The sequence below is a fragment of the Salvelinus sp. IW2-2015 genome, linkage group LG5, assembly GCF_002910315.2.
Source record: "Salvelinus sp. IW2-2015 linkage group LG5, ASM291031v2, whole genome shotgun sequence".
NCBI lineage: Eukaryota > Metazoa > Chordata > Actinopteri > Salmoniformes > Salmonidae > Salvelinus > Salvelinus sp. IW2-2015.
The window spans coordinates 18,862,059-18,887,322 of record NC_036844.1 but is presented as its reverse complement, the minus strand read 5'-3'; the positions used below and the strand labels follow the sequence as shown (position 1 = coordinate 18,887,322).

Sequence of the window (25,264 nt, the reverse complement as noted above, 5' to 3'; positions counted from 1 at the left end):
GTCCATGGACAATGTGACGAATGACGCAAGCAGAACAGGTTATGTATTTCTGTCTAGAGCACGTTATCGTCATCAAAATGTCAACATCTTAATCATACACATGTACGTTTTAACTCATGTGGACAGAAAGTGACTCCGATAGCAGAGGTGGGACAGCACAAGGAGCCATCACTAGCCCCTAAAGCCACTCCCCAAAATGAAGACAGCACAGGCCCTTCCAATACATTTTTTTTACTCCACTCCAAAATAAAGGAGTTAAGAGGAAATGAACCACACTTGAAAAAAGTAAGTTTGAACACTTTCCCTCTACCCAGAGACTGAACAGAGGGAAGAAACAAGATGGTATCACTAGTGAGTAGAGGAAGTCTGTCCATACACATTTATTCATAGAAACTATGTTACAGAATTCCCAAGCACGAAATACAAGCATCCCACAAACACAACTGTACAGATCTCTACGAAGCCAGCATGATTTGTTTATCCTCGAAGTAGCATGGTCACCAACATATATAAGCTATATACACAGCTGCCGAATTGGGGGAATTATTCTATGGTACAGAGTCAGACAAACTCATCCCATATGGGGCGTGCTGCTTGGTCTTGTTATACAAGCCTATGGGGAGAGCAGGCTGGAGAGAACCCTACACCTATGGTGCAGACAGGTCTAAGATGACCCTTAGCGTTGATCTGGGGTCAGTTTGAATTCCTCACCTCATAGTTAAAGGACTGGAGTAGGGTAACTTCTACCCCAGTCTTTTCCTCATTGTTAAACCAGTTTCATGTTCTCCACTACCATATAGTAAAACAATTTGACAGCAGTATGTAGAGCAAGAGCAGCAAAGAAAATATTAAACACTATTAACATTAAATCATAACAAGGCAAACAACGACAAAGAAAATGCTGTTAAGGACAGAGATTGTATTGATATGGGGCGGGGCGGGGGTGCAATGAAACTGATGATCTGAAAGAATCCTTCCCATAAAAAACAAGATGAAGTTTTATTTGAAGTGTCATTAACAGTCAAATAAATCCCGCCCTGGCCACGCACACCCAGAACCTTTCCTGTGACGTCATGTAGAGGAGATTCTGGGGAATTCCAGGTCTCCTGGGCTTTAAAAGTGTCTCTACTACACTAGCGTTGCCACACTGAGGTGTACTGTAGGACACCATCAGAAGTATGAAATATCTGTCTAGTATAAGAGCTTTACCATAAGGACCAGGGGGAAAGCTTTGGCTAAGGACTGCTCTAGACCCTGTTCAACAACTGGACCAAACACACACATCTGCCACCGCCGATAGCGAGCAGTAGCGGGGCTGCATCATACATTACATCATTCCCTTCACTAACCATCCAGGGAAAATTTGAATCCTAAACATGTCATTTCAGTTTAAAACAGTCCTAGATCATTGAACCATGCAGGACTGATGCGGGGGGAGTGTGTGGATAGCTTCATGTCAATGGCGGTTATCGACTATACAGGCTTGGTTTGGGATGTGGTGGATGAGACTTGATCGGTGTATATAGTATAGGTAGAAGCTATAAAAGGAAACGTTTAAAAAGCATTTATTCTGGTTGTGTTATGAACATTACCTATCTGTGTCAGTAACCCATGTCTTTATATATATTAAATGTGTGTGGATCTGGGTTTCCATGGCAGATGAGCTGCACAATGGGGCAGAGGAAGAGAAGGAACAAGAGAGAAGTGAAGAAGAAGACAAAGTGAAAAAGGTGGGGGAGGAGGAATGACAGATTCATAGAGGTACACTCCCATTCAGCCCATCCCTCGTTCCCTCCCTCCACCCGTACCCCACACTCATGCAGCCCCAGTGGAGTGGGGTGGGGGCGATGGAGGGAGGATGAGGAGAGCGAGAGGGGGGTGGAGGAGGAGAACAGAGAGAGGCGTTGGTCATTAGCAGCCGCAGCCTTCCCTCTGGGGCTGTGGTTCGTTGGTTATTAGCCGGCCTCCCTGGGGTGCGGAGGGCTTGTGCTGGACACCAGACTCTGCAGCATTCAGGTCCAGACTGCCGTCCTGGATATTCTGGTAGATCTTCTTAGCTGCCTCCAGGAAGGCATCCTCCACGTTCTCACCCCTGGGCAGAGGACACACACAGTCAGTCATATGGTTAGGAACACAAAGCATTTCAGCACATTTCAGACCAAATGTGAAGTAAAAGCAGGCAGTGCCCTACGCCTTACGTTTTTGCGCTGGCTTCCAGGAATAAGAGACCTGTAACAAGGAATGTACACAAGATGGAGTCAGACTACTGCAGAAGAAAATTACAGATCCCCAACCATCCTCCTTACTCATACCTCTACTCACGGGTGCAACTTTCACTGGGGACTGACATGTCCCCCCCTACATTCTGAAATTGCATTTGTCACCCCACTTTTATCATTGGTATGTGATACAAAACGAGACAACAGTGTGCTTTAGGACCATGAGGACGCCTACGAGCGGTCGGGTAGGCTGTTAGGAGTGTTTATCCGACTGGATAAACGTTTCCCCCACCTCTAAAACCAAAGTTGCGCCCCTGCCTAGACTTACACTACATGACCAAAAGTATGTGGACACCTCGTTGAACACTCCAATATCATGGGCATTAATATGGAGTTGTCCCCCCCCTTTGCTGCTATAACAGCCTCCTCTCTTCTGGGAAGGAGTTCCACTAGATGTTGGGACTTGCTTCCATTCAGTCACAAGAGCATTGGTGAGGTCGGGCACAGATGTTGGGCGATTAGGCCTGGCTCGCAGTCAGCGTTCCAATTCATCCCAAAAATGTTTGATAGAGTTGAGGTCAGGGCCCTATGCAGGTCAGTCAAGTTCTTCCACGCCGATCTTAACAAACTATTGCTGTATGGACCTTGCTTTGTGCACTTGGGCATTGTCATGCTGAAACAGGAAAGGTCCTTCCCCAACCTGTTGCGACTAAGTTGGAAGCACAGAATCATCTAGAATGTCATTGTATGCTGTAGCGTTAAGATTTCCCTTCACTGGAACTAAGGGGCCTAGCTCAAACCATGAAAAACAGCCCCAGACCATTATTCCTCCTCCACCAAACTTCACAGTTGGCACTATGCATTGGGGCAGGTAGAGTTCTCCTGGCATCCGCCAAACCCAGATTCGTCCTTTGGACTGCCAGATGGTGAAGTGTGATTTATCACTCCAGAGAACACGTTTCTACTGCTCCAGCTTTGCACCACTCCAACCACCAACACTTGGCATCGCACATGGTGATCTTAGGCTTGCGTGCGGCTGCTTAGCCATGGAAACCCATTTCATGAAGCTCCAGATGAACAGTTCTTGTGCTGACGTTGCTTCCAGAGGCAGTTTGGAACTCGGTAATGAGAGTGGTAATCGAGGATAGACGATTTTTACACACTACGCGCTTCAGCACTCGGCCTGTCCCGTTCTGTGAGCTTGTGTGGCCTACCACTTCACAGCTGAGACATTGTTGCTCCTAGACGTTTCCACTTCACAATAACAGCTCTAGCAGGGCAGAAATTTGACCAACAGACTTATTGGAAAGGTGGCATCCTATGACGGTGCCATGTTGAAAGCCATTGAGCTCTTCAGTAAGGCCATCCTACTGCCAATGTTTTTCTATGTAGATTGCATGGCTGTGCACTAAATTGTATACACTCGTCAGCAACGGGTGTGGCTGAAATAGCCAAATTCACTAATTTGAAGGGTAGTCCACATACTTTTGTATACAGTACCAGTCAAAATTTTGGACACACCTACTCATTCAAGGGTTTTACTCTATTCTTACTATGTTATAGAATAATAGTGATGACATCAAAACTATGAAATAACACATACAATACGGAATCATGTTGTAACCAAAAAAGTGTTAAACATATCAACATATCATTTTAGATTCTTCAAAGTAGCCACCCTTTGACTTGACAGCATTGCACACTCTTGGCATTCTCTCAACCAGCTTCATGAGGTAGTCACCTGGAATGGAGTTCAATTAAACAGGTATGCCTTGTTAGCCCCCGTGATATGCAACTTTTCAGGGAAGTTAGGAACCAATATACACAGGCAGTTTGGAAAGCGAAGGCTAGCTTTTTCAAGCAGAAATTTGCATCCTGTAGCACAAACAAACAAAAAATTCTGGGACACTAAAGTCCATGGAGAATAAGAGCACCTCCTCCCAGCTGCCCACTGCACTGAGGTTAGGAAACACTGTCACCACTGATAAATCCACTATAATTGAGAATTTCAGTAAGCATTTTTCTCCGGCTGGCCATGCTTTCCACCTGGCTACCCCTACCCCAGTCAACAGCCCTGCACCCCCCACAGCAACTTGCCCAAGCCTCCCCCATTTCTCCATCACACAAATCCAGATAGCCGATGTTCTGAAAGAGCGGCAAAATCTGGACCCCTACAAGTCAGCCGGACTAGACAATCTGGACCCTCTCTAAAATGACCTGCCGAAATTGTTGCAACCCCTATTACTAGCCTGTTCAACCTCTCTTTCGTATCGTCTGAGATTCCCAAAGATTGGAAAGCAGCCGCGGTCATCCTCCTCTTCAAATGGGGAGACACTCCAGAACCAAACTGCGACAGGCCTATATCTATCCTACCCTGCCTTTCTAAGGTCTTCGAATGCCAAGTTAAACAGATTACCGACCATTTCGAATCCCACCGTACCTTCTCCGCTATGCAATCTGGTTTCAGAGTTGGTCATAGCCTCAGCCACACTCAAGGTCCTAAACGATATCATAACCGCCATCGATAAGAGACAATACTGTGCAGCCATTCATCGACCTGGCCAAGGCTTTCGACTCTGTCAATCACCACATTCTTATCGGCAGACTCAACAGTCTTGGTTTCTCATATGATTGCCTCGCCTGGTTCACCAACTACTTCTCTGATAGAGTTCAGTGTGTCAAATCGGATGGCCTGTTGTCCGGACCTCTGGCAGTCTCTATGGGGGTACCACAGGGTTCAATTTTCGGGCCGACTCTCTTCTCTGTATACATCAATGATGTTGCTCTTGCTGCTGGTGATACTCTGATCCACCTCTATGCAGACGACACCATTCTGTATACTTCTGGCCCTTCTTTGGACACTGTTAACTAACCTCCAGACGAACTTCAATGCCATACAACTCTCCTTCCGTGGTCCCCAACTACTCTTAAATGCAAGTAAAACTAAATGCATGCTCTTCAACCGATCGCTGCCCGCACCTGCCTGCCCGTCCAACATCACTACTCTGGACGGTTCTGACTTAGAATATGTGGACTACAAATACCTAGGTGTCTGGTTAGACTGTAAACTCTCCTTCCAGACTCATATTAAACATCTCCAATCCAAAATTAAATCTAGATTTGGCTTCCTATTTCGCAACAAAGCATCCTTCACTCATGCTGCCAAACATACCCTCGTAAAACTGACCATCCTACCGATCCTCGACGATGTCATTTACAAAATAGCCTCCAATACCCTACTCAATAAATTGGATGCAGTCTATCACAGTGCCATCCGTTTTGTCACCAAAGCCCCATATATTACCCACCACTGCGACCTGTACGCTCTCGTTGGCTGGCCCTCGCTTCATACTCGTCGCCACTGGCTCCAGGTCATCTATAAGTCTTTGCTAGGTAAAGCCCCGCCTTATCTCAGCTCACTGGTCACCATAGCAGCACCCACCCGTAGCACGCGCTCCAGCAGGTATATCTCACTGGTCACGCCCAAAGCCAATTCCTCCTTTGGCCGCCTTTCCTTCTATTTCTCTGCTGCCAATGACTGGAACGAACTGCAAAAATCACTGAAGCTGGAGTTCACAGATCACTGCACATAGCCCATCTGTAAATAGCCCATCCAACTACCTCATCCCCATACTGTATTTGTCTTGCTCCTTTGCACCCCAGCATCTCTACTTGCACATCTACCATTCCAGTGTTTAATTGCTATATTGTAATTACTTCGCCACCATGGCCTATTTATTGCATTACCTCCCTTATCTTACCTCATTTGCACACAATGTATGTAGACTTTTTTATTATTGACTGTATGTTTGTTTATTCCATGTGTACCTCTGTGTTGTTGTATGTGTCGAACTGCTTTGCTTTATCTTGGCCAGGTCCCAGTTGTAAATGAGAACTTGTTCTCAACTAGCCTACCTGATTAAATAAAGGTGGGGAAAAAAAGTTAATTTGTGGAATTTCTTTCCTTCTTAATGCATTTGGGCCAATCAGTTGTGTTGTGACAAAGTAGGGTGGTACACAGAAGATAGCCCTATTTGGTAAAATACCAAGTCCATATTATGGCAAGAACTGTTCAAATAAGCAAAGAGAAACAACAGTCCATCCTTACTTTAAGACATGAATGGTCAGTCAATATGGAATATTTCAAGAACTTTCAAAGTTTCTTCAAGTGCAGTTGTAACACTTGTTCAAGTGCATCTGTAATTGAGATGGTTTGGGATAAGTTGGACCGCAGTGAAGGAAAAGCAGCCAACAAGTGCTCAGCATATGTGGGAACTCCTTCAATGTGTGAACTACTGTTGGAAAAGCATTCCAGGTGAAGCTGGTTGAGAGAATGCCAAGAGTGTGCAAAGCTGTCATCAAGGCAAAGGGTGGCTTCTTTGAAGAATCTAAAATATATTTTGATTCGTTGAACACCTTTTTGGTTACTACATTATTTCAGTTTGTCTTCACTATTATTCTACAATGTAGAAAATGGTAAAAATAAAATAAAAACCCTTGAATGAGTAGGTGTTTCCAAACTTTTGAATGGTACTGTATATAGTGCATCTCTCACTCGCTCTCTATGAATGTGTCCTCACTTATGCGTTCACCTCTTTAGCATTCTCCCTCTGTACCTGAATGTATGCGCCATTTACTCTCTTTCACCTCTCCCTTTCAATCAGAGACGAGTTGCTACTTCTCAAACTCTCCATCCCTCCCTATATGGAGGAGTCTCTTCTCTCTTGGTCTCCCTCACACTCCCCCTTCCAATCACCTGGTGAGAGTGGGGGGGCCTGGGGGCATTCTCACAGCCATTCAGATAGGGTGGAATAGAGAGAGACAGATTGTTACTCCTCTCCCATCATCCCTCTCATTGAGCCCGAGGATGTTCCCTGTCTCACCGTTCTCCTCAGCGAACTGCTTGGCCTCCTCATACGTGACATCTCTCTGGGCCTCCAGATCTGCTTTGTTACCTATGAGAATGATCACCTGTGGGAGGACAGAATGAGTCGGTCAGTCCTCCAGGCACCAAACACATTAACACAGTGGCAGTAGCAGCCTGGCAGGCACTAAACTCACATCCTCACTCACTTATAGGCAGAAAACGACATACGAGACAGCTCAGACACACTTCACTGAGCGAGAGCTCTTACAGAACTTAGTACCAGTGGGAGAAATGGATTCAGCAATACTGTATCGGCTACACACCATGAAAGATACAGATATTAATATTAGAGGTCGACCGATTAATTAGGGCCGATTTCAAGTTTATATAACAATCGGTAATGGGCATTTTTGGACACCGATCATGGCTAATTACATTGCACTCCATGAGGAGACTGCGTGGCAGGCTGACTACCTGTTATGCGACTGCAGCAAGGAGCCAAGGTAAGGTGCTAGCTAACGTTAAAATCAAACAATCTTAACATAATCACTAGTTAACTACACATGGTTGATGATATTACTAGTTTATCTAGCTTGTCCTGCGTTGCATGTAATCATTGAATCACAGCCTACTTCGCCAAACGGGTGATTTAACAAGCGCATTCGCAAAAAAAGCACTGTCGTTGCACCAATGTGTACCTAACCATAAACATCAACGCCTTTCTTAAAATCAATACACAAGTATATATTTTTAAACCTGCATTTTTAGTTAATATTGCCTGCTAACATGAATTTATTTTAACTAGGGAAATTGTGTTACTTATCTTGCGTTCTGTGCAACAGAGTCTGGGTATATGCAGCAGTTTGGGCCGCCTGGCTCGTTACGAACTGTGTGAAGACTATTTATTCCTAACGAAGACAGCCAACTTCGCCAAACGGGATGATTTAACAAAAGCGCATTTGCGAAAAAAGCACAATCGTTGCACGAATGTACCTAACCATAAACATCAATGCCTTTCTTAAAATCAATACACAGAAGCATATTTTTTTTAACCTGCATATTAAGTTAAGAAATTCATGTTAGCGGGCAATATTAAACTAGGGAAATTGTGTCATTTCTCTTGCGTTCATTGCACACAGAGTCAGGGTATATGCAACAGTTTGGGCCGCCTGGCTCGTTGCGAACTAATTTGCCAGAATTTTATGTAATTATGACATAACATTGAAGGTTGTGCAATGTAACAGGAATATTTAGACTTATGGATGCCACCCGTTAGATAAAATACGTAACGGTTCCGTATTTCACTGAAAGAATAAACGTTTTGTTTTCGAAATTATAGTTTCCGGATTTGACCATATTAATGACCTAAGGCTCGTATTTCTGTGTGTTATTATATTATAATTAAGTCTATTATTTGATAGAGCAGCATGACTGAGCTGTGGTAGGCAGCAGCAGGCTCGTAAGCATTCATTCAAACAGCACTTTACTGCGTTTGCCAGCAGCTCTTCAAGTATTGCGCTGTTTATGACTTCAAGCCTATCAACTCCCGAGATTAGGCTGGCAATACTAAAGTACCTATTAGAACATCCAATAGTCAAAGGTATATGAAATACAAATGGTATAGAGAGAAATAGTCCTATAATAACTACAAACTAAAGCTTCTTGCCTGGGAATATTGAAGACTCATGTTAAAAGGAACCACCAGCTTTCATATGTTCTCATGTTCTGAGCAAGGAACTTAAACGTTAGCTTTTTTACATGGCACATTGCACTTTTACTTTCTTCTCCAACACTTTGTTTTTGCATTATTTAAACCAAATTTAACATGTTTCATTATTTATTTGAGACTAAATTGATTTTATTGATGTATTATATTAAGCTAAAATAAAAGTGTTCATTGTTCATTCAGTATTGTTGTAATTGTCATTATTACAAATATATATATATTAAAAAATATATATATTTTAAAAAATATATATAAATATATAAAAAAAAATTAAAATATGCTTCTTTTGGTCCTCCAATCAATCGGTATCAGCGTTGAAAAATCATAATGAATATACAACTTCCAATGCATCTGGGCACTAGTCATGTCCCATTTTCCAACGAGAGACTGTGGTCTTCGAGTACAAACAAGCCGACTGTGAGTGAGTTTAGGATGTTGACGTTGTATAAGCAAGCTAGACGCATATTCTAATCTGTACATGAAAGCAGTGTGATTTGGCCATAATCATATTAGTCAAAATGCAATTTAGAGATGGACGGGGCTCTGGGGCATCAATCAAACACACTGGGTGTGCTGCGGTGGGATACAGCAGAGACACAAAGAGCATTAGATGAGAGAATGCAAGAAAGGGGACAGGGAGACTACTTGGTAGTACATTCAACCAGATAGTGTGTTTGACAGGCAGCTAGAGAGCAGCAGTGTGAAACCATACTCACAGTATTTGGGTTGGTCAGATTTCTGGCATCAGTCAGCCAGCTGCTGAGATGGTTGTACGTACTTCTCCTGTGGAACACACACAGGGAAGAGTGGGAGTTAGTTAACCTGGCGGCAGGTCGGGACAAAACAGTGTGCCACATCATAAGTGGGATCAAAGGAGTGGCCGTGACGAATGGAGAAATGTTCCTGGGTCTGTATCTATATATATATCCTTTCACTAATAGAATAAACTTTCTGATATCGCTTACTGATTCTTCAGTTTTGACAACAGTTCTTACAGGCCGAGACACGGGTGTCAATATGGAACGCTAAAATTAGGCTAGGGAGCAATCGAATCCCAATTCATAAAACAGAGGCAATGATATGCTGCATAGACACTACTATTAGTGGGAAAACTACAATATAGAAATACTGCAATACTTAAAGCTTTACTCTGAGCCTATGCTTTCTATGAGAGGAGACAGACATTCCACTGTTAGTTTAGATGGCCACTGATACATTCTCACAGTTTGGGGGGAGGAAGGTGGGGAGGGCAACAGGATGCAGACACCATGTTTGTTCAGGAAGAGAGGGGCACACTTTATGCCATCTGCCCCTTTTCCTTTCCTTTGTCTCGCACACAGACATATAGGCCTACAGACCGAGAGCAATCTGACTAGTACAGCTAACAGGGTGGGTTGTGTATTGTAGAACAAACTGAGGGGACTAGGTGGGAGTAGGATGAAGTTGGCCCGAGATGCTTATCGGAGGCCAGTTCTTTTTTATTTTCTGTATGGTTTGAGCTAGGATTGGGGAAGGGTAATTTGACCCTAGCTTTTTGCCTACAGGCAGCTTCTACCTGGAGCATCAAGGTTCGTGCACATCGGCGTGTGTGCGCGTACCTGGTGATGTCGTAGACCATGAGTGCGCCCGCGGCCCCCCTGTAATAACTACGCGTGACGGCCCTGAAGCGCTCCTGGCCCGCCGTGTCCCAGATCTGCAGCTTGATCTTCTGGCCGCTCACCTCGATTATCCTCGTGCCAAACTCCACGCCGATCGTGTGGGGGCAGTCCGCCATGACTGGAGGAGCGAGAGGTGGGGAAAGGAATAGATCATCAGTATAGCTATGAGGAATCCAAGGAGGCAACATTCCTCTATACACAGAATTCAATAAATACCAAAAACAGAGTATTGTCACTTTGTCAAGAGACATGAAGAGACTCTGGAGAGTGAACTACATCAGAGATCTGTACATAATGACGAGATGCTCGTGTCTCCGCCCAAACAATAGGAGACGTTTTCAGCCGATAAGTGTCGGGCCAAAATAAGCCCATAGAAACGCATAGGTGAAACCTCTTGCATCGCATCTTCTTCTCCAACTACATCTCCCATCACGGAAGTCTGACTCAGTAGACCTTCCGCAGCCTGCCTCCCTTTCTCGCTCTCCCATCCTCCTCTCCGGAGTGTCATTAGACTGCTGTGATTAACCTGCTCTCCACTCCATTTACCGTTACTACACCTCCTCCTTCCCCTGCACAATCTCTCTCCTCTCCCTACCATACAGAACAGCCTGCCAGTGGCACAGCTAGCACCAACTTGAACTATGAACAGCACCCATATACATACGCATCTTTCCACACAGTCACGAACACATCCAACCACACAGAGAAAACAGGTGCACCCTTGACCGTATACACGCACTTCATCACCTCCATTGTGAGGGAACAGAGAGAGCAGGTGGGTTGAGTATCCATCTCAGACTGGCAGATCAGTTGGTTTTTACCACTTGCATTTCAATGTTAACCAGAGACAGGGAGGAAGTCTTCAAACCTGGCATTCAGCACTCACAAAGCAGCTGCCTGTTCCGAGCCCAAGACTACGGGCCATGCAGGATGCGATGCTAGATAGATGAATGAGGAGCAGAGCATCTGCATTTACTGCTGCCTGCTAATAATGCCATTAAAATGCATTCAAAAGCCTGGGTGTTATAGTGAAGTGACTGAGGCTACAGCTGAGAAAGCACACACAAATAACATGAAGCAGACACACATTTCAAAGTGGCACCCACACTCTCCCCCTCTCTCAATGAGCTGAAGTCATCAGAGGGGATTTACAGTGAGACAGTCCATTCCTACAGCCTGTGTGAGATGGGGGGGTATCTGTCTGGAGTCAGTGGGGATGTACTTACATTTCTTCTCTGTGAACTGGTGAAGCAAACATGACTTCCCTACCCCCATGTCCCCTACAGAGAGAGAGAGAGAGAGAGAGAGAGAGGGAGATGTGTCAGGATCCATGTTCAAATATTAACATTACATACAAGACAGAGAGGACAAAAAAAAACACACAGACATACAACTTGTTTCATATTTTCCTATGAAGGGATCCGTTTTCACTGACCACTCGGTCTGACCAGGAACAACTCTGGTTGTAACACAGAAAGAGCATCTTCCCTCTACCCCTCAGACATTGTTAACAGAATGCTATGGTGGTTGCCATGTGTGTGCTTTACACATATGGAGGGCACTTGAAGAGGCAGCATAAACAGGCCTGCAGGGCTTTGACTTAAGAGCTGGCATGGTTACCTCTAGTGGAGTGGGGAGAGCAGAGCATTTTATTTACTTTTTAAAGCTGCAATATGTAACTTTTTGGGTGACCCAACCAATTTCACATAGAAATGTGAGTCATAGATCTGTCATTCTTATTGAAAGCACGTCTAAGAATCAGTAGATCTGTTCTATGTGTGCTAGTTCTAGGCTTAACATTCTTGCGTCTTATGCAGTCGGTTTTGTACACCAGCTTCAAACAGCTGAATAATACAATATTTGTAGTTATTGAAAATATATTTCACAGCGGTTTAGATGGTACAATGTTTCTGAATACTTGTTTGTTTTGTCACAAACTGAAATTAGGCGAACTACTCAAATTTTTGCAACCAGGAAATGGCGGAGCGATTTCCGCATATTGCACCTTTAAGGCCTATACACTAATGTCTGCTCTAGCTACGGAGCTAAAGTGACGTGTGTGTGTGTGTTGTATGACCACATTGATGTCTGGGTAACAGACAGCAAACAAGAGGAGCACACGACGGGGCCTTTGGCAGTTGTCAAACAAGTCCAAAGTTGACATTGAGGTGGGGTTTTTAAAAGCCTCAATGCAGCAGGGTAAACCACCTCCAGGGAGTTGGAGATGGAGAGATATGGAGATTTAACTTCCCTATTTTGAGGTGACAAACTGGTTGGAAAATACACTAAGGGGAAGAGTGGAATGCACAACAAGATAAAACTACCACCTCAACTCAGAACATTTTGGCCAGGGCTATGCACCAACAATACATAAGGTTAATTTACTCTCATTGCTTCTGTTGGTAATTTAGATCAAACAGGAGAGCAATCGTTCTTTTTTAAGTTCATTAATAACCCCGTTACGAGCACATTGTCGGTACAGTATGTCATTAGAACACAAACCATTTTGCTTTGCTTAGGCTAGCTTCCGGGGAAAACATTTATTGAGGAAAACGTTTTAAAGCACTGCGAGATGGCGACCACATACCGAATCAAAAGGAATCTGCTGTAATGGGGTCATGGTTGAGACCTGGAGTAATCCTGACCACATGACCTGACCAGGACAAACTCCTGAGCTACGGTTCTAGTCTCGTGATGGGTGCTCTTTCAGGGCTTGTAGCATCTCAGTGAGCTGTGTGCTAACTGCAACCAATGGGTGACCTACATACAGCACAGCACTGTACACACAAACAAACAGGCCTCCATTCCAATCCAGTCAACACGCATGCTCGCGGCTCACTTACCGATGATGATGTATTTGAAAATGTAGGAGTAGTTGTACGGTGCGGTGGCCATCGTGGCTCTGAAAGAGAGAGAAAGGTTCAAGATGAGTCAGAGAAAGAATCAGGGTGCTGTCTATGAATCTACTCTAGCTGAGCATCATGCAGAAACCACACATTATCATTGAATTCTGTCTGTCGACATCACTCACTATCCCATCTAATTGTACAGTGCTTGGTTTGACCACACACTTAGTCAACTGAAACATTGCATCTTGCTGCTCGACCACTGGCACTCCATAACATTAAACTACAACATCATGCCTGGCATATAGCATGGGCCTGTGAATTGGTCAACATGCTCAGTAGAGAATGATGTCACCATGTCTCAGACCGTACTAGAGAGACTGAGCAGCTGGTGTGCTGTATGAGAACTAAAACATTATTCTAGGTAGTATGAATAATTCCTGATTTCTCAGGATTCCTGTCATGTGATTTCTCAGTTAGACAGCAGGCCCAGGAGCACTGACCTCTCAAACATATGGGTAGGACTCAACCCAGCTGGAAGAGCTGAAACCATCTGATAGCGATGTATCTGACCACATACAAAGTCAACGTATTTGTAACTCCAATATCGGACATTAATCTACAGGGCCTAACTCAACTGATATCTGTCTATCAAATCAGCATGAGGAAGTCAAGCTTCAGCCAGCTATCACTGGATAGGTCCCAATTATCTCTCCTTCCTCCCAAAGTGTGCACTTTTTCACTTCCCTTCACCGATTTGAAAGGACATTTCTGGTATAAGAAACATGGCGGAAACTCCCTCTAGCCCATGCCTCCACCAGTCCAATGCTTTTAGATTTGTGGGAAGTAGTGAATGAGTGTACACTTCAGGAGAAAGGAGAGATTATTGGGACGCACCCTGTGGGCAGGTTGTGTAAGAAGAGAAACCAACCAGGATTAGACAACGACTCAGCCTAGCTGAGGAAGAGAGACCTAGAAGGAGGCTGCAAAAAAAAAAATAATCAGACAGGGAGGGTCATCATAGATCACACACTCTGATGGACAGGGCCTGTCAGGGGAGTTCTTCCAAGAAGCCGTCATCTTATTCACAACAGTACTACGGACTGTAACAAGACGTGGCAGAGCCAGACTCTTCTGTATTACTATCCCGTGATGCACCTACAATTTGAAGTTTCCATTATGATCTTTAGGCCAGCAGCCATTAACTAATGGGGTTAGTTAGAGGATGAATAACCACCAATTACAATACGGATGTTATCAATTTGAGAGGCCCATTAATCAAACAATCGCTTAGCCACTCGTTTTCACCAAGATGAAGATAGAGAACTTCTCTAGATGTAGCCTAATCTCACACAACGGAAGCTAAAACAAAAACAAGTGCATAGGACCAAATGGGTGTTTATGTTGGGTTGGTTGATCATCACCATTATGCACCATGTTCAATGGTTTCCTCTCTGCATCACAAACCTCGAGCAACAACTGCTCTGAGAACTCTCAGACAGATGTCGGAGTAAACAGAGAGGTTTAAATTGAATGGTAAGCATTAGCCTTGTTCTGTGCTTAGCCAATGGGGGAGCAAGGCTATATCTCCACAATAGCAAAGGCTTAGGTGCATGGTCCCGGGCAGACTGAGGTGCGTGTATGAACATCATTAAAAAGAACAACATCGATCTGCATAGAAAATAAGCAGCTATTTTACATTTACATTTAAGTCATTTAGCAGACGCTCTTATCCAGAGCGACTTTTCTATTATACACTCAGATAAATATGAGGCTTCTAGCCAATTATGTCATCGATACGGCAAGTACAGGCAGCCAACATCCCCAGCAGTGTTGTGTCACTTTGAGGCAAGCGATTTCATTAGACTTAGACTTCACATTCAGGAAATTGCATCATATGTGCACAGCTCCTTTTAATCTCAAATGAAAGGAAGACATTACATTAGGTTGTAGAAGAGGAGAGGTTTTAAGAGGGATAGCGTTTCCTTGCGTCTCCCTAGTCCATTATACAGAGGCTCTGTCAGAACCATTAGCAGCTGTCATTTCACAAGAGTACCCAAGGGAGGACAAGTAGCACCTTTAAATTCCGCTTAACAGTCTGGCTAGATACTGCACGGAAACACACAGGTCTAGGCCCTAAGTAATTGGTATCCCTAGATACCAGCTACCCACACAACCCATCTTGTACTTCCGGCGCCGATAGAGATGGCAGCCTCGCTTCGCGTTCCTTGGAAAATATGCAGTATTTTGTTTTTTTACGTGTTATTTCTTACATCGGTACCCCGGGTAATCTTAGGTTTCATTACATACAGTCGGGAGGAACTACTGAATATACGATTAACGTCAACTCACCATCGTTCCTACCAGGAATATGACTTTCCCGAAACGGATCCAGTGTTTTGCCTTCCACACAATACAAGGGATCTGATCCCAGCCGGAGACCCTGTGCGACGCCGGAAAAGGGGAAAACGTGGCGGTCTCGTGGTCAGGCTTCGAGACGGGCACATCGCGCTCCACTCCCTAGCATACTACTCGCCAATGTCCAGTCTCTTGACAATAAGGTTGATGAAATCCGAGCACGGGTAGCATTCCAGAGGACATCAGGGATGCAACGTGCTCTGCTTCACGGAAACATGGCTAACTCAAGGGACGCTAACGGAGTCGGTGCAGCCAGCTGGTTTCTCCTGCATCGCGCCGACAGAAACAAACATCTTTCCGGTAAGAAGAGGGCGGGGGGGTATGCCTTATGATTAACGAGAATTGGTGTGACCATCATAATAACACACAAGAACTCAAGTCGTTCTGTTCACCTGTCTAGCACTCCTCACAATCAAATGTCGACCGCATTATCTACCAAGGGAATTCTCGTCAATCATAATCACGCCGTATACATTCCCCCCAAGCAGACACATCGATGGCCCTGAACGAACTTTATCTGACTCTTTGTAAACTGGAAACCACACACCCTGAGGCTGCATTCATCGTAGCTGGGGATTTTAACAAGGCTAATCTAAAACAAAACTCCCTAAATTCTATCAGCATATCGATTGTGCTACCAGGGCTGGAAAAACACTGGACCATTGCTACACTAATTTCCGCGACGCTTACAAGGCCCTCCCCCGCCCCCTTTCGGAAAAGCTGACCACGACTCCATTTTGTTGATTCCTGCCTACAAACAGAAACTCAAACAACAAGCTCCCGCGCTCAGGTCTGTTCAACGCTGGCCGACCAATCTGAATCCACGCTTCAAGACTGCTTCGATCACGCGGATTGGAATATGTTCCGCATCGCGTCCAACAACAATATTGACGAATATGCTGATTCGGTGAGCGAGTTCATTAGGAAGTGCATTGACGATGTCGTACCCACAAAACGATAAAAACATTCCCAAACCAGAAACCGTGGATTGACGGCAGCATTCGCGTGAAACTGAAAGCGCGAACCACTGCTTTTAACCAGGGCAAGGTGACCGGAAGCATGACCGAATACAACAGTGTAGCTATTCTCTCCGCAAGGCAATCAAACAGGCTAAGTCTCAGTACAGAGACAAAATCGGAGTCGAAATTCAACAGCTCAGACACAAGAGGTATGTGGCAGGGTCTACAGTCAATCACGGATTACAAAAAGAAAACCAGCCCCGTCGAGGACCAGGATGTCTTGCTCCCAGACAGGCTAAACAACTTTTTTGCCCGCTTTGAGGACAATACAGTGCACTGACACGGCCCCCTACCAAAACCTGCGGGCTCTCCTTCACTGCAGCCGAGTGAGTAAAACATTTAAACGTGTTAACCCTCGCAAGGCTGCAGGCCAGACGGCATTCCCAGCCGCGTCCTCAGAGCATGCGCAGACCAGCTGGCTGGTGTGTTTACGGACATATTCAATCAATCCTTATCCCAGTCTGCTGTTCCCACATGCTTCAAGAGGGCCACCATTGTTCCTGTTCCCAAGAAAGCTAAGGTAACTGAGCTAAACGACTATCGCCCCGTAGCACTCACTTCCGTCATCATGAAGTGCTTTGAGAGACTAGTCAAGGCACATATCACCTCCACCCTACCGGACACCCTAGACCCACTCCAATTTGCTTACCGACCCAATAGGTCCACAGACGACGCAATCGCAACCACATGCACACTGCCCAAACCATCTGGACAAGAGGAATACCATGTGAGAATGCTGTTCATCGATTACAGCTCAGCATTTAACACCATAGTACCCTCCAAACTCGTCATCAAGCTCGAGACCCTGGGTCTCGACCCCGCCCTGTGCAACTGGGTCCTGGACTTCCTGACGGGCCGCCCCCAGGTGGTGAGGGTAGGCAACAACATCTCCACCCGCTGATCCTCAACACTGGGCCCCCACAAGGTGCGTTCTGAGCCCTCTCCTGTACTCCTGTTCACCCACGACTGCGTGGCCATGCACGCCTCCAACTCGATCATAAGTTTGCGGATGACACTACAGTGGTAGGCTTGATCACCAACAACGACGAGACGGCCTACAGGGAGGAGGTGAGGGCCCTGGAGTGTGGTCAGGAAAATAACCTCATACTCAACGTCAACAAAAACAAGGAGATGATTGTGGATCTCAGGAAACAGCAGAGGGAGCACCCCCTATCCACATCGACGGTCAGTAGTGGAGAAGGTGGAAAGTTTTAAGTTCCTCGGTGTACACATCACGGACAAACTGAATTGGTCCACCCACACAGACAGCGTTGTGAAGAAGGCGCAGCAGCGCCTCTTCAACCTCAGGAGGCTGAAGAAATTCGGCTTGTCGCCAAAAGCACTCACAAACTTCTACAGATGTACAATCGAGAGCATCCTGTCGGGCTGTATCACCGCCTGGTACGGCAACTGCTCCGCCCAGAACCGTAAGGCTCTCCAGAGGAGTGAGGTCTGCAGAACGCATCACCAGGGGCAAACTACCTGCCCTCCAGGACACTACACCACCCGATGTCACAGGAAGGCCATAAAGATCATCAAGGACAACAACCACCCAAGCCACTGCCTGTTCACCCGCTATCATCCGAAGGCGAGGTCAGTACAGGTGCATCAAAGCAGGGACCGAGAGACTGAAAAACAGCTTCTATCTCAAGGCCATCAGACGTTAAACAGCCACCACTAACATTTAGCGGCCGCTGCCAACATACTGACTCAACTCCAGCCACTTTAAAAATGGGAATTGATGGAATTATGTAAAAATGTACCATAGCCACTTTAAGCAATGCCACTTAATACAATGTTTACATACCCTACTTACCCATCTCATATGTATATACTGTACTCTATATCATCTACTGCATCTTGCCATCTTTATGCAATACATGTACCACTAGCCACTTTAAACTATGCCACTTTATGTTTACATACCCTAAGTACTCATCTCAATATTATATCACGTTCTCTATACCATCTACTGCATCTGCCATGCCGTTCTGTACCACCAATCATCCATATATCTTTATGTACATATTCTTATCCCTTCACACTTGTGTGTGTGTGTAAGGTAGTAGCGTGGAATTGTTAGGTTAGATTACTGTTGGTTATTACTGCATTGTCGGAACTAGAAGCACAAGCATTTCGCTACACTCGCATTAACATCTGCTAACCATGTGTATGTGACTAATAAAATTTGATTTGATTTGATTTGATTTGATTTGTTGCCTTTATGCTGAGCGACATTCATTCAAATGGATTTGAATTATAACTAACTACACCTACAGTAGCAGTTAAAAGTTTGGACACACCTACTCATTACAGGGTTTCTTTATGTTTTTCACTTTTTTCTACATTGTAGAAGATTAGTGAAGATATCAAAACTATTAAATAACACACATGGAATCATGTATTAACCAAAAAAATTGTTAAACAAATCAACATATATTTTAGATTCTACAAAGTAGCCACCCTTTGCCTTGATGACAGCTTTGCACACTCTTGGCATTCTCTCAACCAGCTTCATGAGGTAGTCACCTGGAATGCATTTCAATTAACCGGTCTGCCTTGTTAAAAGTTAATTTGTGGAATTTCTTTCCTTCTTAATGCGTTTGAGACAATCAGTTGCGTTGTGACAAGGTAGGGGTGGTATACAGAAGATAGCCCTATTTGGTAAACGACCAAGTCCATATTATGGCAAGAACAGCTCAAATAAGCAAAGAGAAACGACAGTCCATCATTACGTTAAGACATGAAGGTCAGTCAATACGGAACATTTCAAGAACTTTGAATGTTTCTTCAAGTGCAGTAGCAAAAACCATCAAAGGCTGTGATGAAACTGGCTTTCACCGCCACAGGAAAGGAAAACCCAGAGTTACCTCTGCTGCAGAGGATAAGTTAATTAGTTACCAGTCTCAGATTGCAGCCCAAATAATTGCTTCACAGAGTTCGAGTAACAGACATCTCAACATCAACTGTTCAGAGGAGACTGCACGAATCCGACCTTCATGGTTGAATTGCTGCAAAGAAACCACCACTTAAGGACACCAATAAGAAGAAGAGACGTGCTAGCGCCAAGAAACACGAGCAATGGACATTAGACTGATGGATATCTGTCCTTGGTCTGATGAGTCCAAATTTGAGATATTTGGTTCCAACTGTCGTGTCTTTGCGAGACGCAGAGTAGGTGAACGGATGATCTCCGCATGTGTGGTTCCCACCGTGAAGCATGGAGGAGGTGTGATGGTGCTTTGCTGGTGATACTGTCAGTGATTTATTTAGAATTCAAGGCACACTTAACCAGCATGGCTACCACAGAATTCTGCAGCGAAACGCCATCCCATCTAGTTTGCGCTTAGTGGGACTATCATTTGTTTTTCAAAAGGACAATGACCCAAAACACACCTCCAGAATGTGTAAGGGCTATTTGACAGAGAAGGAGAGTGATGGAGTGCTGCATCAGATGACCTGGCCTCCACAATCACCCAACCTCAACCCAATTGAGATGGTTTGGGATGAGTTGGATGAGAGTGAAGAAAAAGCAGCCAACAAGTGCTCATCCTATGTGGGAACTGCTTCAAGGATGTTGGAAAAGCATTCCTATTGACGCTGGTTGAGAGAATGCCAAGAGTGTGCAAAGCGGTCATCAAGGCAAAGGGTGGCTACTTTGAAGAATCTAAAATATATGTTGATTTGTTTAACACTTTTTTTGGTTACTACATGATTCCATGTGTGTTATTTCAGTGTTTATGTCTTCGCTATTATTCTACAATGTAGAAAATAGTAAAAATAAAGAAAAACCCTTGAATGAGTAGGTGTGTCCAAACATTTGACTGGTACTGTATATAAAGAGATGGTGAGACTCAAACGCACACCTAGAGCATCACTGTTAGAAGCTGCCTGCTATTTATAGCACAGACACCTCTCTGAATTATTATCCATTGCTGCTTCTATGGTAATATAGTCTATTCCATAGTCTATAAGAAAGGATGGGTGATAATCAGGAATATAGACACACATACAGTCATGCACATTTGAAAATATTCAAAACAGATGCTTGGCTTAAATATAGTCTCAAATTGAAATCAACCTTGTTTATGAATACATGATCTGACTTCACATAAGAGCATCAACTATTCAGGAAGAGAGAGGGCGTTCTCACAAACAATTCAAATAATTCACTTGTCAGTAATTCAGTCTCACACTATAGCTGAGAGCGGACATCTGTAATGCAAGTATTAGGCACAAGGGAACAATGGGATCTGATTCCAAATCAATCACCCTAAATAATAGCCTACACATACAAGTCTTCTAACGTGCGATTAATTGTGACTAGGCTATCCGTTATCATCTCTAGAGAATGTTTCCCTCTATCTAGGAAGTTTCTCTTAAGTCTGTGGTTCAGTACACAGCAATTATAAATGCATTGCAGTTAAACCAGATTTTGGAGATTAAAATTGCAATGCAATAGAGCCTGGTGCCAACCAGAAAAATACATGATGTGGCCTGCTGTTCAATGACCAAGTTTTCCTGCTAAACAATATAGCACTATGACAAATGCCTCAGGCTAGAGCTGGGGTGGGTTGACTTGAGAGAAGATGGGAGAAGGTGAAGAAGAATGTTAAAGGAGAACAGTCCGGGTGAAGAAAGAGAGGTGAATTAGGGACGCTCACATTGTGATATAAATAGCCAAATTTAGTAAACTAATCACGGAAGACTGATATTTAGGATCATCTTCCAGAATTGAATGAATTTGTGCTAATCATCCGAGGGGGTTAATTTCAGGTCAAGGTGTCCCCTCAGCCTCATCCTCTCTGCATGGGGTTGGTCAGAGACCCTTGGGTGCCACTCCCCTGAAGTGGCCTACAACAAAATGGCCCCACTCCCCATTCCAGCTCTGCCTGCTTGAAAAACAAAGTGCAGCGAGAGTACAGTAGAGAAGTAAACAAGTAGAAAGATAGTTGAGGTGGTAAGGGAAGTCATGTAGTTAGCGTGTGGGATAAGCTCCAGTAAGGGATTTGATACACTGACCGTAAAGTGAACTAGTATCACAGCCTGCCTTGCTGCTAGCCTGACTGCCTTCCCTCACATGACCCTCTGTCATGTGATGCCTCCAGACTCATGTGAGTTTTTCCATAAGGCGAAAGCTATAGGCCTACTAGAGCTGTACACACTCTAGGGCTACTCCTTCTTTGGGTAAATTATAGGAAAAAATCCCTTTTTCCCGAACAAGGCCCTGGGGAAGTATACATCCAAGGAGAGTGCGATTGAGAGCATGTGACCAGACTGCAGTCTCAGCACTTCTCCATACACTCGCACTGATTCATAAAACAGAGCACTGTCACCTCTTATCACATCCACTACCTGTTGTTGAACGAATATAATTGGTGTCACATACTGTACATCTGGGCTATTTTTCTTTTCTCTGACTCATTGTCATATTGCTATGCTGCCATACAAACAAAATCCTGCTGTAAATTGCAGAAGCACATTTGGGTTGTGATCACCATTACCAAAGGCAGAGATGGAATGGACAAATCAATTGCGAAACTTGGGTTCAATCAATGCACATACAGTGTATTTCTTTCACTTTGTGATCTGCCATTTTAAGGGAATATCTTTTCCATCAAAGTAAAATTCAAGGCCAAGAAAATACCAAATGCCTCCGCTCTTGTCACACAGAGGAGAGGAGTATCTCAGGTGATGACACATCTACATGAATACATTCATATTCCATCCTAATCAAAGCCTCATTCTTATATCAAATAAATATTTCAGTGATTGACAGTAAGGGCTGGCCCGAGACAAGGCCTAGATATGAATGCATGCTGTGTCATCTATGTGATTACTGGGTAGCTGGCTGAGCTAAAGAGCTACTGTACTATAAATTATTAAACTAAGGGCCTATGCAGTCAAAAATGTAATTTTCCTGTGTTTTAAATATATTTCCACACTATGAAATTGGGTTGGACTGCCTACCATGCAGAATAAGTTAATAGACCAATAACAAAGAGAGTATGCCCTCCTCTCGGCCAATAAAAGCTCGTTTTTAGGTTACACTTCCCTTCCATTAGGCCAGTTTTTTTTCTCCCAAAAACAGCTGATTCAAATAATCAAAGCTTGATTATGAGTTGGTTATTTCAATCAGTTTTGTAGTGCTATGGCAAAAACCAAAACATGCACCTAGTGGGGCCCCAGGACCGAGTTTTGGAAACCCTGCATTAGACAACTCCTAAACAGTCCTAGCAACATTTATGCTTGAGAAATTGTTTGTTTCTTTTTTACAACTTAAATTGAAAACAATCACAGTAAGGTACTTAATTGTTACCCAGAAATGATTTGATGTTGAGATTAAACGGCTGCGTTGGACCTTTTAATGGACGAATGAACGCCACAATTTCAGAACAATACAGTTGGCTTGTGACAATGTAGGCTAGAGGGAGGGCATAATCTAGCAAACTGCTCATGACAGTTAAAGCACACATCTGACTATAGCTAGCTACATGAGATGAAAAGGTTGATAAACTAATTACCTACGAATACAACACCCCAAAGCCTCTATCTGCTGGCCAACGACGTTAGCTAGCTGATGCTATCAACACAAACCGTGGCAACAGTCTATTTAGATAGCTAGCATCTTGGTTTATTGTTTAGACGGGACGCTAAAATAATGTATTGTAAAATGTACTGGCAGTGAAGTTCGTGGAGGTGTGGGTTGCTAGCTTGAGCAGGTAAATGTCCAAATATGACCATAACGTACTAGACTAGACCCGATCTTAACGTTAGCCATCTTCATTGACCTGCTAACTAACTAGCCAGCTGGAAACAGGCTAAACTGGCTAACCATAATACATGTGTCATCATTTATTGGCGAATAGGTAACTAGTCATGTCGACCTAAAGGGAAGAATACCGTTACCATGACATGAGCCTTGATAACTAACTTAGGCGAAATGTTGGGGCCAACAAATGATAGCTAGCCAGCGTAACGTTACTCTTTCGGATACTACAGTAGTTGGTTAACGTTAGCTCCTAAGCAATGGCCTGTTCCCAAAAACAACGGACACCTGGCTAGATCCACAGTGGTTAGACAAAAACACGGGTGCCTGTGAAGAATGGTAATATATTACACAGCGCAAGATAGATAACATTAGCTAGTAGACACTTTACTCGTTGGCTAGCTAACCGCTAACTTAACTATATTAGCGTAGTAGCTAACTGTTAGCTAGCCACTATAAATTGTAACACAGAAGGTTCAACGTTTTATAAATGTGTTAGCTATATGTGGATACGAACACTCCTATATTATGTTTATATTCTTACCGGAAATTGTCGGTTTAATGTCTTGAGCTCTTCAGAAGAGATCTGCAGGTTATCCTGGCTGAAGTATCTACCTTGCCTGCCTGTCCAAGATGGCTGCTTGCACTGCACAGGGTTTTTCCTTCTGTTGTGTGGCTTCTGGGACAAAGGGCAATGCATATGGGGCGATTTGCGCTGTTTGCACTAATTATAAATGCGCAATGAAGTGCGCAAACTGAAAAATCATTATCAATGTATTGGACGCGATAGGTAGTGTCGCCGATATTAAACAGTTTTGTGGCATGAAGAATCACTTATGCTTTGGTCGGTGTGATGGCAGTGCTGCATCAGACGGCCTCAGCCTACATGTGTGCGAGTAGACTAACCTAATATTCGACCATCAGTGTCAAAGTACAGTACTATATATTCAATTGCTGGTCCTTTTGTTGTGGATCCACACTAGGAATATTTATAAAGAAAGACCTGTGTTGGGAATGGGATCTAAGCCAACTACAACATATTCCATAACTAGGCTCATGATTTGTAGATCAAATGTATTTTCTTTATGATTCACACCCAGACACATAAACAATAAGATGATCTATTTTGTAAACCTCAGAGGCTATCAGACCCAATTCTCTTTTGCTGATATGGAATAGGCTATGGAGGGAAGGCTTCATACTGCATGTAACTTGTTTAAAAATGACTTGACAGAAGTCAATGTGTATCTACTGATGTGTTAAATAAGGTTTCCTCGATATTACGAAAGGTGTACCGCAGGGGTCAATTCTGGGCCCTGTGCTTTTTACTGTTTACATTAACAATATCGACTTCCACTTGTGTAACCTGCACTTGTATTTAGATGATACTGTTGTGTATGCTATTGCCCCCACGGTTGACCAGGCTCTATCTAACCTACAGTCTGCCTTCATTGTATAACAGAAAACTTTATTGACCTGAAATTAGTATTGAATGCAGGTAAAACTAAGTATATGTTGTTCTCCAGAGCACATAAAAATAACTCTGATGATTTAGCATATGTACTTTGGATGGTGTCCACATTGATTGTGTCCCTGCTTATCTGTGCATCTGGATAGATGAAAAACTGTCTTTTAAAAAGAATATTGATGAGTTAAATGGGCTTCTTCTATAGAAATAGGTGTAGACAACAGAGCCTTTTGGACCTAGACTTGGGGCTCCGGTGCCGGTTGCCGTGCGGTAG

General features: G+C 43.9%; 1 protein-coding gene across 1 annotated transcript; it reads right to left on the bottom strand.

The window, feature by feature from the left end:
- Nucleotides 1-356: 356 nt before the first annotated feature.
- LOC111964019 (ras-related protein Rab-14) lies at nucleotides 357-24,381 on the bottom strand. Its single transcript, XM_023987668.2, has 8 exons — nucleotides 24,067-24,381; nucleotides 13,314-13,372; nucleotides 11,697-11,750; nucleotides 10,411-10,588; nucleotides 9,529-9,595; nucleotides 7,103-7,190; nucleotides 2,199-2,229; nucleotides 357-2,092 (listed from the first exon to the last, which is right to left on the bottom strand). Exons 2-8 carry the CDS (start codon nucleotides 13,363-13,365, stop codon nucleotides 1,912-1,914), a joined length of 651 nt encoding a protein of 216 aa, XP_023843436.1. The 5' UTR covers nucleotides 13,366-13,372; nucleotides 24,067-24,381; the 3' UTR covers nucleotides 357-1,911.
- Between the last annotated feature and the right edge of the window lie 883 nt (nucleotides 24,382-25,264).

Bases quoted from the DNA above. Each gene is read 5' to 3' on its own strand.
- LOC111964019 (XM_023987668.2), bottom strand. From the start codon at position 13,365: ATGGCCACCGCACCGTACAACTACTCCTACATTTTCAAATACATCATC. The intron at 10,589-11,696 runs GTAAGTACATCC...TCGCTCCTCCAG, and splicing joins CCAGTTCACAGAGAAGAAAT to TCATGGCGGACTGCCCCCAC. The intron at 7,191-9,528 runs GTGAGTATGGTT...GTCCTCCCACAG, and splicing joins ATCTGACCAACCCAAATACT to GTGATCATTCTCATAGGTAA.